The sequence below is a fragment of the Mesoplodon mirus genome, assembly GCF_964341445.2.
Source record: "Mesoplodon mirus genome assembly, chromosome: 18".
NCBI lineage: Eukaryota > Metazoa > Chordata > Mammalia > Artiodactyla > Ziphiidae > Mesoplodon > Mesoplodon mirus.
Genome location: NC_138994.1, coordinates 52295382 through 52308883, shown reverse-complemented (window position 1 = coordinate 52308883; position 13502 = coordinate 52295382). Strand labels below are relative to the sequence as shown.

General features: G+C 39.3%; 1 protein-coding gene across 3 annotated transcripts in view; it reads left to right on the top strand.

Moving 5' to 3' along the window:
• The first annotated feature begins 8108 nt into the window (after window positions 1-8108).
• The window catches only part of GOSR1 (golgi SNAP receptor complex member 1), a 50272-nt gene continuing 44878 nt past the window's right edge, over window positions 8109-13502 (top strand). For 2 of the 3 annotated variants that reach the window (XM_082605584.1, XM_082605583.1), the window contains exons 1-2: window positions 8109-8169; window positions 10505-10625. In XM_082605584.1, the coding sequence (XP_082461710.1) occupies window positions 8139-8169; window positions 10505-10625 (152 nt within the window). In that variant the 5' untranslated portion in view covers window positions 8109-8138. The remainder of the gene's footprint in view (window positions 8170-10504; window positions 10626-13502) is intronic. The other variant, XM_082605585.1, reaches the window with a different exon arrangement.

The following is a 13502-nucleotide window of genomic DNA, read 5'->3' as shown; positions in this document are numbered from 1 at the left end:
TGTTTGTCTTTCTTTGTGTTTTGTCTCATAATCTTTTTTCAAAAGCAATAGACCAGAAAAAGTTACTGTTCCAATTCGAAAGTTATGGATTTAGTTTTTCTACCTATATGAGGGGAAAGATAGTCCCAGGCAAGGAATACAGGTTGTTAGCTGCAGAGTGTTTCTGTCTTCATGAATTGACTTAAAATAAAACTATGTTTCTGGAATAATTACATAGTAGCCACAGCTCAGCTAGATTGATATGTGTCCAGTCATTCCACAATGAACATAATAAAAGTGGCCATTGAAAGGTTTATGTACCCATTTCAAGGTTGTTTGTTTAAAATTTGGTTCTTTTTACAGATGAGCCGAGTTAGAGTAATGTGTCCTGGCACTTTTAGGCACAGTGGCAATGAATTTAATATCCCCTTTTCATTTAGCAATAACTTGTTGATACTGCTGCTCTAATAGGAATTGGGAAAACAAAGTTATATAAAAAACATGGGCTCTGCTGACAAGGAATTCATACTCCAGACCAGAAAGGTAGAAATGGAAATAAGCTGTACTTCTATAGTGACTGGTTCCTCTGAAAAGAAAGTCTGCTATAGAGGAAGTGCAGCATAGAGATCTGAGCTTGGACTTTGGAGTTGAACCAACCTCAGACTGACTCTTGGCTCTGCTCTTGCTTCCTGTGTGACTTAGTTTTGTATAAGCTTCTTAACATTCTCTGAGTCTTAGTTTCTCTACAGGTTAAGGAATAATACCTGAAAGGATTGTAGCAGGAATTAAGCGACATAATGTTAGCAAAGGGCCCAACATAATATTTGACTCAGAATTGAATTACCATGGTAACCAGCATAATTTGCTGTTTTCTGATCCCTGTGAAAGAAAGTTATTTTATCAAATACATGAACAAAGATCTGTTTACAGGTGGCCTTTTAAATGTAGAAGAAATCCCTAGACATGAATACTAAAAATGAAATAAAAGTTTCCATTATGTGGTTCCATAAATTGTCTATAGCATGGCAGTAAAGTTTTAAATTGTGCCAAATGCTTCATATTTGTTTTTAAATAAAATTAGATTATGCTTATTCAGTGAAAACAGCCTTACTTAACTGCTGCGAGAAATATGAACCATAAAGATGGCTCTTTTTCCCCCAACGTTTGAAATATTTTCCTGAATTTTTGTCTGGGGTTTTCTCATAACTCAATCAAGAAACTTTTGGTTTGTGTTATAAATAGTAACCTACCAATTATGTTCAGTTTTTCAGATCTCTAGAAGCTGATTGTTCTCAGCAAAGTAAACATGAATGCTCGATTGCTAATGCACTACTCAGTTATGAATAAATGCTATCATGTAGGTCTTCCCCTCTTACTCTCACTTGCAGTTAGAATGCCAACTGATGCTATGCTGTTTACAAGCCTCAGATAAATACACCATTAACTCCCAATTCAAAAGCAATGAAATCAGCCTATAAAGCCAAATTTTAACTTTAGTATCACAATTCCCACCTACATTAATCAGTAGAGTGTTAAAAGCAAGCATGTTATTTGGCATTGTGTCTGGAATCCTATTCCGTATTACTGTGTAAACAAATATCAACGAGGCAAGCAAGAATTAGAGTAGAAAGTCGTTCAAGTTTAGAGGCCAGCCTGGAAAAAGCTTGAAAGCAGAAGGGTGAGAAGCTTGATTAGATTGAAAAATGTGATCATTGGAAATGGGAGTATATAGAGATGGATGCCTCAAATTCAGCTAAGACAGTTTATTGACTCAATTAGAAGCCGTATGAAGAGATTTTGATATAGTCAGAGCTGTAGGTGGAAAATAAAATTAGTAGGAGGAGAAATTTAAGAACATGTAGAAAGAGATTATGGATTAAATAGAAATTGTTTTAACATGGATTATATTCTGTGATTGTCACTGAGGTTGAGCCAAAGTGAAAGAATCACAGGGAAGGTCTAGATTGCTAGATCTGAACGACTAGTAATTTCGAGTATTGGCAGTTATTGCAATATTTATAAGTATTATCATCACTTATTTTTGTATGATTCCTATTAGATTTTCTCAAGATCAACTGACTTCTGATTTGGTGTTTGAAAGATGGCAGGTGCCCAGAAAAATTGATCCTAAAGATAGTTAGGGAATGGGGTAGATGGAGAGTGGGCATATTATGGTAATAGCTGAATTGGATGACTGCTAGATTTTAGAAATAATTTAGAAGATTTAGATTTCCCGAAAAGTTGCGAAGATAATATAGAATTGGCTGCTGGACTTTTATTTGGAGGGTGTGGGTGTTGGGAGGGCAGAAGAGAAAGGATTGTACAGTTTGCTATTCAGCGGGACTCGAATGGAACACATTAGAAAAGGAGTGGGCATAGGAGGGAACACAATGTCTAGAACCTAGTCAGGTATGTAGAGCCTGGGTAGTCCAGGTGTCAAGCCACGTGGGACTACTTCTAGTTCAACCCAGATCTTCTCTAGCGGAAGGTATCTCCGTCCTAGATTTGGAGATCTCACTATTTTTCAAGAGCGATGACCAAACATGGATGAAGATAACTAAGTATGTAGAGAAATAAGACACCACCAGTAAAAAAAAAAAGCAGAAAAAGTTCACCAGCTTCAGATGATGACATTATCAAACACTGTAAAGCAAATAAACTTACTGTTTTCAAAGAAATAAAAGATAAACCCGAGACTATCACAGGTAAAATAATAGAACTTCTAGAAATGAAAGTACAGAAACTAAAATTAAATGGATAGTTGCAATGGCAGTTTGGACACAGAAGCAGAAACTAGAAGGTAGATCTATAGATTCTCTCCTCTGCAGCCAAGACAAAATGGTAGAAAATAGGAAGGAGAGGGTAAAAATATGACTAATGCATGTTTGATCATTTGTTCTAGAGAGAAAGAGGAGAAAGAATGGAGCATAGGAAACTAAGAGACAACGACGGAGAATTTTCCAAAATTGATAAATGGTATCTGTAGATGAAACTCCATCCAAGACAGACAAAGTAAACGTCCACACTTAGACACATTGGTGAGACTGCTGAGCATCAAAGACAGAGAAAAAAATGTAAAGCAGTCAGAAAAGAAATTAACTTCAAAGAATTAGCAATTAGACTGAGATTAGAATCACTCCCCACAAAGAAAACCAGTACAGTGAAATTAAACTTTGGAAGTGCCAGGGAAGACATTAGCTTCCAACATAGAATTCTCTATTGAACACATCCTTCAAGAATGAAGGTGAGGGCCTTCCCTAGCAGTCCAGTGGTTAGGGCTCCAGGCTTCCACTGCCGGGGGCACGGGTTCGATCCCTGGTCAGGGAACTAAGATCCCACGTGCTGCATGGTGCAGCCAAAAGATCAAAAAAAAAAAAAATGAAAGTAAACGTCCAGGTAGCTGAAAACATTGGTGGCAACCTAAGCTCCCCATCTCCCAATATTTCATTGTAAAATAAGGCAAAAAACAAGAAGGAAAAAGTAAATCTATACAAAAACCTCAGTGTAACTTGAAGCCAGACAATTTTGAAACTTCAAACTAACAATAAAATGAGAAAAATCACCAAATCTCTGCATATACTTTCACATGCCTGCCCCAATCCCACCTCAGAGCAAGGCTTTGTGGAGAGAAGGCAGAGGGAGATGAACTTCAAGAAAGAGAGAAGAAGGATGCCAGCAAATGGGCCTAAAGTTAGTGTAAAACTACTGCCAAAAAGACTAAGTGCACCATAAGTCTGAATGCTCTAAAAAATATGTGCAAGCAGATCAGAGCACAAACCATAGAGAAGGGGCTTCAAAGTGAGCACAATTTAAAGGGGCTGGTGTAATCTAAGCAGGCAATCTCTGAAATACAGAAAAAAAGTGAAAAAGGAGATGCACCTTTTGACAATTAGGTGATGAGAGAGATAAGAAAAAGGAAAAATTATAGTCCTGCAAGATAAATGAAAACTGCAAAATTAGAACACTTATGACCCCTCCCTATCACCAAACAAACCAACAAAAACCCTACTAAAGCGTGTGAACTTTGCCGTATGGACAGAAGAGATCTCAGCCATGAAGCGTGGAAATATCAGTAACAGATATGAATATTGATAAGGCAGAAACAAATTTGTCATTATTTGTAGATATGATTGTGCATGTGAAAAATACAAAATAATCTACAGATAAGTTAGAAATAATAACATAACTTAGCTTTACTTCCAGTTATGGGTGGATTAAAACAGACCTTCCCATCAAGAATAATTAGAAAAGCTTGGATTTTAAAACAACAACCAAAAAACCTGTTGAAGGATTGGAGAGCTACTAAAGTAACAAGGACTTAGGGGTCAAGATCCTAGCGAAGGGAGTTCAGGGATGAAAATAATGAAGTTTTCACCTTAAGTTATTGGTTGATTCATAAGTGGTGACGACGAGTTTAGAGATGCCTAGTAGCAGAGAGGCCAGGCAAGAGGCAAAGAACCATGCAGAAGCTTTAGGCAGTACCACTGTGTGGCAGGAGATATGAATTCAGCACCTATTAAGGCAGTGGGCACCGGTCAACTTTAAGTTAGGACACTTGAATGGCTACACATTAGAAGTAAGGGCTAGTCAGAAACAGACCAATTTTTACGTAGAATCCCACTTGGTATTAGTCCCATCCCATACTGGAGTAAGCTGATCTGCCCCTACCTGAACTGCCTGCAAGAAGCAGCAAACTGTGTCTGGAGCAAGATACCATCTAGAGCCTCAGATGATTACTACAAATTTTAATCTATAACATATAGCATCTAGTTAAAAGTTACTTTTATTGTCACATCTCAAATGATGAAAGATCAAGAAAAAAAATAGAAACAGTCCCACGGGAGTTACAGATTTTTCAGTTATCAATCAGAAACTTTAAAACAATGGCAAGGAATAAATTTAAGAAAGTATAAGACAAGATGAAGAATTTTAGCAGATAATTAAAATCTATTAAAAATTAAACGGAGGCTTTCACTTCTCGACAAAATGGACTAGATGTATTTCTCTTCTATTCCTCCCACTAAGCACAGCAAAAAACCTCATGCATTATATATAAAACAAAGAAGACTCAGAAAGGTGGAGAGAAGAAGGCAGACCAGCTAGGAACCTCCAAGGAACCTCCAAGGGACCTCCAGCATCCAAGGAACGACACTGTGGTGAGTTCCCTGGTTTTCTTTTTGCCTCATATATCCCATAATAGATGTTGCCTCATATATCCCATATTGGATGCTGGAGAAGCTGGCAACCCAGAAATGCCAAAGGGTGCAGACAAAAAAGCCCAAAGAAAAGACTTCTCTAGCCAAAGGACCAGGAAAGGGGCAACCTACCAGGACAGAATAGTTTTACATAACAATTGTACTACTCCAGCCAATTGCTACAGAAAAAAACCGAGGCCCATCTCTACCCTCTGCCAGCAAAGGCTGAATGGGGAGCCTAGACTCCACTTTCACCTGGCTGTAATGAAGCACTCTTCCCCATTGCCTGGGTGGTATCAAAAAGGGCCACATGGGGAACCAGAACTTTCACTACCACTCAGTGGTAATGAGGACCCCTTCCGTGGTGTCAGTGGGGGGCACATGAGAAGCAGTAACAAGTCGGCATCCTCACCTGGGGTCAAGGAAGAGCCTGAATTTTCACTCCCACCTGGTAGTAACAAGGCAGTTCCCCACCTTTCCCACCAGCACAGTGTCAGAAGAGTTCCGCTTAAACAGGTTTTAAATAAGATCCAGAGTCTTACAATACCTAAAATTTCCAGGATACAATTTTTAAAATCACTCAGTATACCAAGACCCCAGAAATTTTCAACTTGAATGAAAAAGGACAAAAGATGCCAACATCAAAATGACACAGACATTGAAATTATCTGACAAGGATATAATAAAAATATCTCAATGAGCAATTACAAACAATCTTAGAACAAATGATAAAAAGAGTCTCAGCAAAGAAATACAAAGTCTCAGCAAATAAATTTAAGATATAATGAGGAACCAAATGGAAATTTTAGATCTGAAAGATACAATAATTAAAAAAAAAAAACAGGGCTTCCCTGGTGGCACAGTGGTTGGGAGTCCACCTGCTGATGCAGGGGACACGGGTTCGTGCCCTGGTCCGGGAAGATCCCACATGCCACGGAGCGGCTGGGCCCGTGAGCCATGGCCGCTGAACCTGCGCGTCCGGAGCCTGTGCTCCGCAGCGGGAGAGGCCACAACAGTGAGAGGCCCGCGTACCGCAAAAAAAAAAAAAAAAACCTCAGTGTATGGGCTGAACAGCAGAATGGAGGGGACAGAGGAAAGACTTGCCTGTCAGTGAACTTGAAGAGAGAATAATAGAAATTATCCAATCTGAAAAACAGAAAATAGACTGAAAAAAATGAATAGTGCCTCAGGGATATGCAGGACTATAATAAAATATTTAGCATTCACATCATCGGAGTTCCAGAAGAAGAAGAGGATGGGGCAGAAAAAGTATTAGAAGAACTTACGGCTGAAAAATTCCCAAATGTGTCAAAAGACATAAACCTAAGGTTCAAAAACTTGAACACATCTCAAACAGGATAAAACCAAAGAAATCTACACTAAGACACAGCATAATCAATCTTCTGAAAATTAAAGAAAATGAAAAAGTCTTTAAAGCAGAGAGAGAGAAATACCTTAGCTATAGTGGAAAAACAATTCAAATAACAGCCAATTTCTCATCAGAAATTGTGGAAGCAGGAAGGAATTGGCACATTTTTCAAGTGCTGAAAAAAAGAAATTGTTAACCCCAGATTCCTAATATGGCAACAATATTTTTCAGGAACGAAGGGGAAATTCAAGATATTTCAGATGAAGAAATACAAATAGAATTTGTCTCCAGCTGCCCTCCTCTTTTAACAAATGGCTAAAGGAAGTTCTTGAAACAGAAAGAAAATGATAAACAAAGGAATCTTGGAACATCAGGAAGGAAGAAAAGTGGGAAGAGTAAAAAATGGGTAAACACAGTAGGTTTTCCTTCTTTTAAACTCTGTAAGTTATGTTTGACAGTTGAAGCAAAGATTATAACATTATCTGATGTGGCTCTTAATGAATGTAGAGGAAATATTAAAGGCAATTATATATGGTAGTGAGTAAAGGGACAGGTGTGATTTTTTTTTTTTTTTTTTTGGCTGCGTTGGGTCTTCGTTGCTGTGCGCGGGCTTTCTCTAGCTGCGGTGAGCGGAGGCTACTCTTCGTTGCGGTGCACAGGCTTCTCACTGCGGTGGCTTCTCTTGTTGTGGAGCACGGGCCCTAGATGCGCGGGCTCTAGAGAGCAGGCTCAGTAGCTGTGGCTCATGGGCACACGGGCTTAGTTGCTCCGCGGCACGTGGGATCTTCCCAGGCCAGGGCTCGAACCCGTTTCCCCTGCATTGGCAGGCAGATTCTTAACCACTGCGCCACCAGGGAAGCCCCAGGTGTGATTTTAAAACCTTTACAAGAGGTAAGATTTCTGCATTTCACAAGAACTGGTAAAATGTGGACACAAGCAAACTGTGATAATTTATGTATCTATAAAGAGTGAGTTTGGACAGCTGATTTTAACAGGTTGAGGGGTCAGGATGAGGCACATGGAAGCAGTTAGTACACACTTTCTAGATTTGGCGGCTGGGAAGGAAAGAGGGCTGGGATTCTACCGTAGACAGAGGAAAAGGCGGCCAGTGGAGAAGAGCACATATATCAGAGATGTGGGATAATGGAACACAGGCGGAGGTAGCATGAAGAGGTTGGTCTTGGGAAGAAAAGAGCCTCTGCCTTGGAGAAGAGAAAGAGGCTAGCTGAAGATGCACATTTGAGAGAAGGTGAAGGAAACAGGTAGTTGCGTCTAAGGATAACTTTCTTCTCAGCCTGGGAGGTCCCTGTTGGAGAGGGGATAAGCCCAGCTGAGGGCGATGATGTAGGTTTAGGGCGCGGAGAGCGGATACCAACACCATTAAGGCAGATGTTCAAGGAATGTCAGGTGCTGAACCTGAAGTTGTCAGTCTCGCTGCTCAAAAGGTGTAAAATGATGAATTGACCGCCAGGTGGCGGTGTCTGTGGAAGCTCACGTATCCCATCGGCCCTGGCGCCAAGCGGAAGAAGGCGGAAATGACTCTCTGGCTCGCATCGCCTCTACTCTCCTATCCCGACTGACGTTGGACAACAAAGATGGCGGCAGGGACCAGCAATTACTGGGAAGGTGAGGGGAAACTTCCGTGTGCGTCTCGCCGAGGGGCAGGAGGGCTGAGCGAGGACGGGTCTTGGCGGAGGCAGCAGGGGGAAGAGCCTGGCTTCCGGAGCGGCCGAGTTGACGGGCAGGGCTGGTCTAGTGCGAGCCGCCGGGCCTGGGGGCTGTAGAGACCTTGCGGTCTGAGGAGGGGAATGACCTGAGGCGGCAGCGGGACCTGGGGCAGGGCTTGGGCAGAGCGGACTGAGCCGGGACCGAGAGGAAGAGGGTTTGAGTCGCCGGAGGAGAGCTGGGTTGAAGGGGGAGCGGAACTCGGACGAAGGGGGTTGGGTGTGAACTCCGGGAGGAAACGAGTGTTGAGCGAGAATATGCCGAGTCCAGGAGACTGGAGGTGTCAGCGCCTTAGAGTTGAGGTCACTGTTGGGCAACTGAGTAGGAAAAGAGGAAGGAAAAACTTGTCAGTCCGGCCCATCGAGGAAAGTTGTGTGAGCGGAATGTCTCCCTCCTGTTAGGTCCCCTTGGCACCTTCAGGCTGGGACTTCGAGGATTGGGTGTGGAGTCGCGTTTGAAGGCAGAGGAAATAACTTTACCCTCTGCTCTGGAAATTGGTTTTGTTAAGAGAAAGTTGAGAGAACCAGTGTGAATTGTAATTATTGCATTTGCTTTACCTCTTCTACCAAAAAAACATCTTGTGACTTGACAAGTAAGTTTATTTAATTCCTGAAAATATGGTTTGATAAAATGGGCTCATGTAAAACTCATTCCTGGACCATGATGATAAGCATAGATCAGAGAAGCCTGACCTTTTTCCTTCAGTTGTCTCTTTGCTTTACTGCAAAATAGAAACTACTCTCCGAATCCCTTTTCCCTTTTAACCTATTTCCTCTTGCTACCCACCGAAGCCTCTGGAACCCACCACAAATAGCAGTATTGTCACTATCAGCCACTTGGTCTAAAATACTTAATTCTAAGGTCATCCATACTTGCTTGTCATACTTTCAGAATGCTTTTACTTGATGTTTTCTACTATAGAAGACAGTTACTAATTACAGAGAAGCATGCTTATAGTTTAAAACATGTATTAAAATGGTTACTTGAAATGTGTGTGCTAGCTAGAAAATATTTTAAAATTATGTAGACGTGGCTATTGGTATCTTGAACATTAGTCATTAGGCTATACTTTCTTGAAGCGTCATGCTATAATAATTATAGCAGCTTATTATTGACAGCCTACTCTGTGCCAGGCCTTAAACACATGATTAGTAATGCATAGGAAAACCCTGAAGGTAGGGGTTTAAAAAACAAAAAGCAGAGATTCATAGGTTAAGTAGATTGTGAATAAATCAGAGCCAGTTTTCAGAACTTCAGAACTTTAGGCTGAGCTGAGATGCTAACTGAGATTTGGTCTCTGGGAAAATGTGCTCCCCTGTATTACCTGCATGCTGCTTCCTACTTTCGGTTGCTGATAAGTAAATTGAAATAATGTTTCATATTCTTATTCCTGAAAGATGAGATCTTTATACTATGCCTTCTGTATTTCAGCCCTTTTATTTTGACCTCTACTTCACCATGAATGAGCGTATTCACATCTAGATATGGGCTTCCTCTCACTCAACCATCTTAGATGCCAAACCGTTATACCAATTTCTCTGCATGCTTGTTTGCTTCTGTTCTTTAAAAAACTTACTCTTATTTCTGTTTTACTTATATTTGACCTTGTCAGTAGCACATTGTTTACTGTCAAACTCATCCTCTCCAAATATCTTTCAGTAAGCTTATTGAAAGACAGTTTTTTAAATCTTTGTCAGTGATTTTTTTCTTTACACTCAAGCACTTACTCACTGTACTGTTAAGAATTTCATAAGCTTAATAAAGCTTTGGAACATAAAGAGATAGGAAAATCCTTGTCAAAAACAGTGATGGTTTCTTTCTTATAAAGTTAGCTGGTAAATTGGTATAATGCTTGTCATAAACCATACTCACTTCCTTTGTGATTTGTATTCTCTTCTGTTTTCCCCTGAATTAAAATTTAAAATTTTAACTATTGCTATATAAATAATTTCAGGGATGTTAGAACAGCATTTGTTGTCTAGCTATTTTTGGGATAAAGCTGAAAATTTGCATTTCCCACTGTTTCTCCCCTTTTTGCCTCATCTGAAGTTTAAATAAGTGACAGTTTGCTTTCCTGGGTAAGTGTTTGGTTTGCTTCTTTTAATATTTTTTTAAGGGAGACTCTAGATATATGATCATTTTCATAGTTTGTTTTCTTCAGAAAAGTTTTGTGATTTTTATATCTACTGATGGATTTTTTTGTGTCTAATTATTTGCTTTTGTAATTTTGTTAAAGATCTCAGGAAACAGGCTCGACAGCTGGAAAATGAGCTTGACCTGAAACTAGTTTCCTTCAGTAAACTATGTACAAGTTACAGTCACAGCAGTGCCCGAGATGGAAGACGCGACAGGTATAGGTACTACCAGATTCTCTCTATTATGCCTTAAACTATATAATGTTTTTAAAGCATTAAAAAAATAAAGTAAAATATATAACACTGTAACTTGGTCTATTGGTAAATTTTTGGTATTTTTTTATTTTTTGTTTTTGCCTTTTTTTTAAGTGATTTATAAAAATTCTTCTTAATTCTTGAGACGAACATTTATTTGGGATCCTTAGGCAAAGACTGTATTGTTGTCAGGAGGAAAATGCTAAGGCTTAAGAGTGAGTTTGCATCAGAAATAAGCCTGTATAAGGAAATGTTGCTTTGCCCACATTGTATTTCTTATATTTTCTGATTGCTAAATGCATCTGAGAGACTACTCAAATGCACAGTATACCTACTGCTATTCTGGGGTTTTAGAGTTAATCTAATGCAGTGTGTATCCTCACTGTTAATGATCGAAGCTCTTTTAAATTTTGGTTCTTTTTTGAGAAACTGGTATACTACTATTTTGAACATATTTAAATGTATTCTTATCTTTGAAACTCACTTTAGTCCATCCACTTTGTTTTGAAAAATATTAGGAAATATTTAAGACACTTAGGAAGATATAAAGAATAATATAATGGATCCCCATGTGCCTATCTCCCACTTTAAGAAATAATCATTACCAATTCAGTTGAAGCCCCTGATGGCATCCCATTTTCTCCCTCTGGGTAATCTCCATATATTTTTACTACATATATATTTGTGTTCCTGAACAATTCATAATAGTTACTTTGCAGCTTGCTTTTTTGTGTAACATTATTTTTGAGATTAAGCTATGGATACATTTAACTCTAGTATATTCATTTGCTGCATATAGTATTACATTGTATGCTTGTATCAGTTTATTCTGTAGATGAATGTTGTTTCTAATTTTTGCTTATTTTAATAATTTTAAACACAAGAGTATTCATCATGCCTCAGGTACTGTTTTTAAGAGCTTTATATAAAGGCTGCTGGGAACATTTTTACTTATTTTACATACCTTCTTGAGGATTGGTGGTGGGTGGGATATTTTTTCAGGTAGTAATAATAAAAACAATAAAAACTGAGCTTGGATTTGAAACCAGATCTTTCTATATCCTGAGCCCATGCTCCAAACCTTTCTATGTACATTCCAACAAAAGTCTTATTTCAGTACTGTAGCCAGTGTTGCTTCTTTTTACAAGGTCACATGATTAAAGAATTAAAGATAGCAGGGCCAACATATTGACTTTAGGAGCTAAAAGTAAGCTATTGGCATGTCACATAGCTTTGATTGCAATGCATTGCTTTCGGCTTGCCTTTATTTAGCAGGTAAAGAGAATGAGGAATGTTCTTTTCTATGAGTAAACTTATTTTATCACTAGAAAGCATTTTTCCTGAATTTATGTCTCCCATTTGACTATGCCAGTGAGTATACAATTTTAAAACTCCAAACTGTTAAGAGATATGATTACATGATGCTTTTCCTGTGTTCTCTGTGTATCATGATCTTAATTCAGGCACACCTTGTTTTATTGCGCTTTGCTCTATTGTGCTTCACAGATATTGCATTTTTTTACGAATTGAAGGTTTCAGCCCTGTGTTTAGAAGTCTGTTGGTGCCATTTTTCCAACAGCATTTGCTCACTTCGTGTATCTGTGTCACATTTGGTAATTCTCGCAACATTTCAAACTTTTTCATTATTAGGATATATTTCTTATGGTGATCTGTGATCAGTGACCTTTGATGTTACTTTGTAATTGTTTTGGGGCACCACAGACTGCACCCGTATAAGATGACAAAGTTAATTGATAAATGTTGTGTGTGTTCTGATTCCTCCGTGGACAGGTCCTTCCCCCATCTCTTTCCCTCTCCTCAGGCCTCCCTATTCCCTGAGACACAACAATATTGATATTAGACCAATTAATAACTACAGTGGCCTCTGAGTGTTCAAGTGAAAGGAAGAGTTGCATGTCTCTCACTTTAAATTAAAAGCTGGAAATGATTAAGCTTGGTAAGAAAGGTATATTGCAAGTCGAGATAAGTTGAAAGCTAGGCCTGTTGCGCTAAACAACCGAGTTCTGAATGCAAAGGAAGAGTTCTTGAAAGAAATTAAAAAGTGCTACTCCAGTGAACATATGAATGATAAGAGAGTGAAAAGCCTTATTGCTGATATGGAGAAAGTTTGAGTCTGAATAAAAGGTCAAACCAGCCACAACATTCCCTTAAGCCAGGGCCTAATCCTGAGCAAGGCCCTAACTCTTCAATTCTGTGAAGGCTGAGAGAGGTGAGGAAGCTACAGAAGAAGAGTGTGAAGCTAGTTGAGGTTGATCCAAGAGATTTATGGAAAGAAGCCATCTCCATAACGTAAAAGAGCAAGGTGAAGCAGCAAGTGCTGATGCAGAAGCTGCAGCAAGTAATCCAGGAGATCCAGCTAAGGTGATTAATGAAGGTGGCTACACCAAATAGCACATTTTCAGTGTAGACAGAACAGCCTTCTATTGGAAGAAGATGCCATGTAGGACTTTCATAGTTAGAAGTTGATGCCTCAGAGCTTCAAAGGACAGGCTGACTCTCTTGTTAGGGGCTAATGCAGCTGGTGACTTTAAGTTGAAGCCAGTGCTCATTTACCATTCCAAAAATCCTAAGGGCCTTAAGAATTATGCTAAATCTACTCTGCCTGTGTTCTATAAATGGAACAACAAAGCCTGGGTGTCAGCACATCTGTTTACAACATGGTTTACTAAATATCTTCAGCCCATTGATGAGACCTACTCTCAGGAAAAAAGATTCCTTTCAAAGTATGACTGCACATTGACAATGCACCCAAGAGCCCTGATGGAGATGTACAATGAGATTAATGTTATTTTCATGACTGCTAACACAATGTCCATTCTGTAG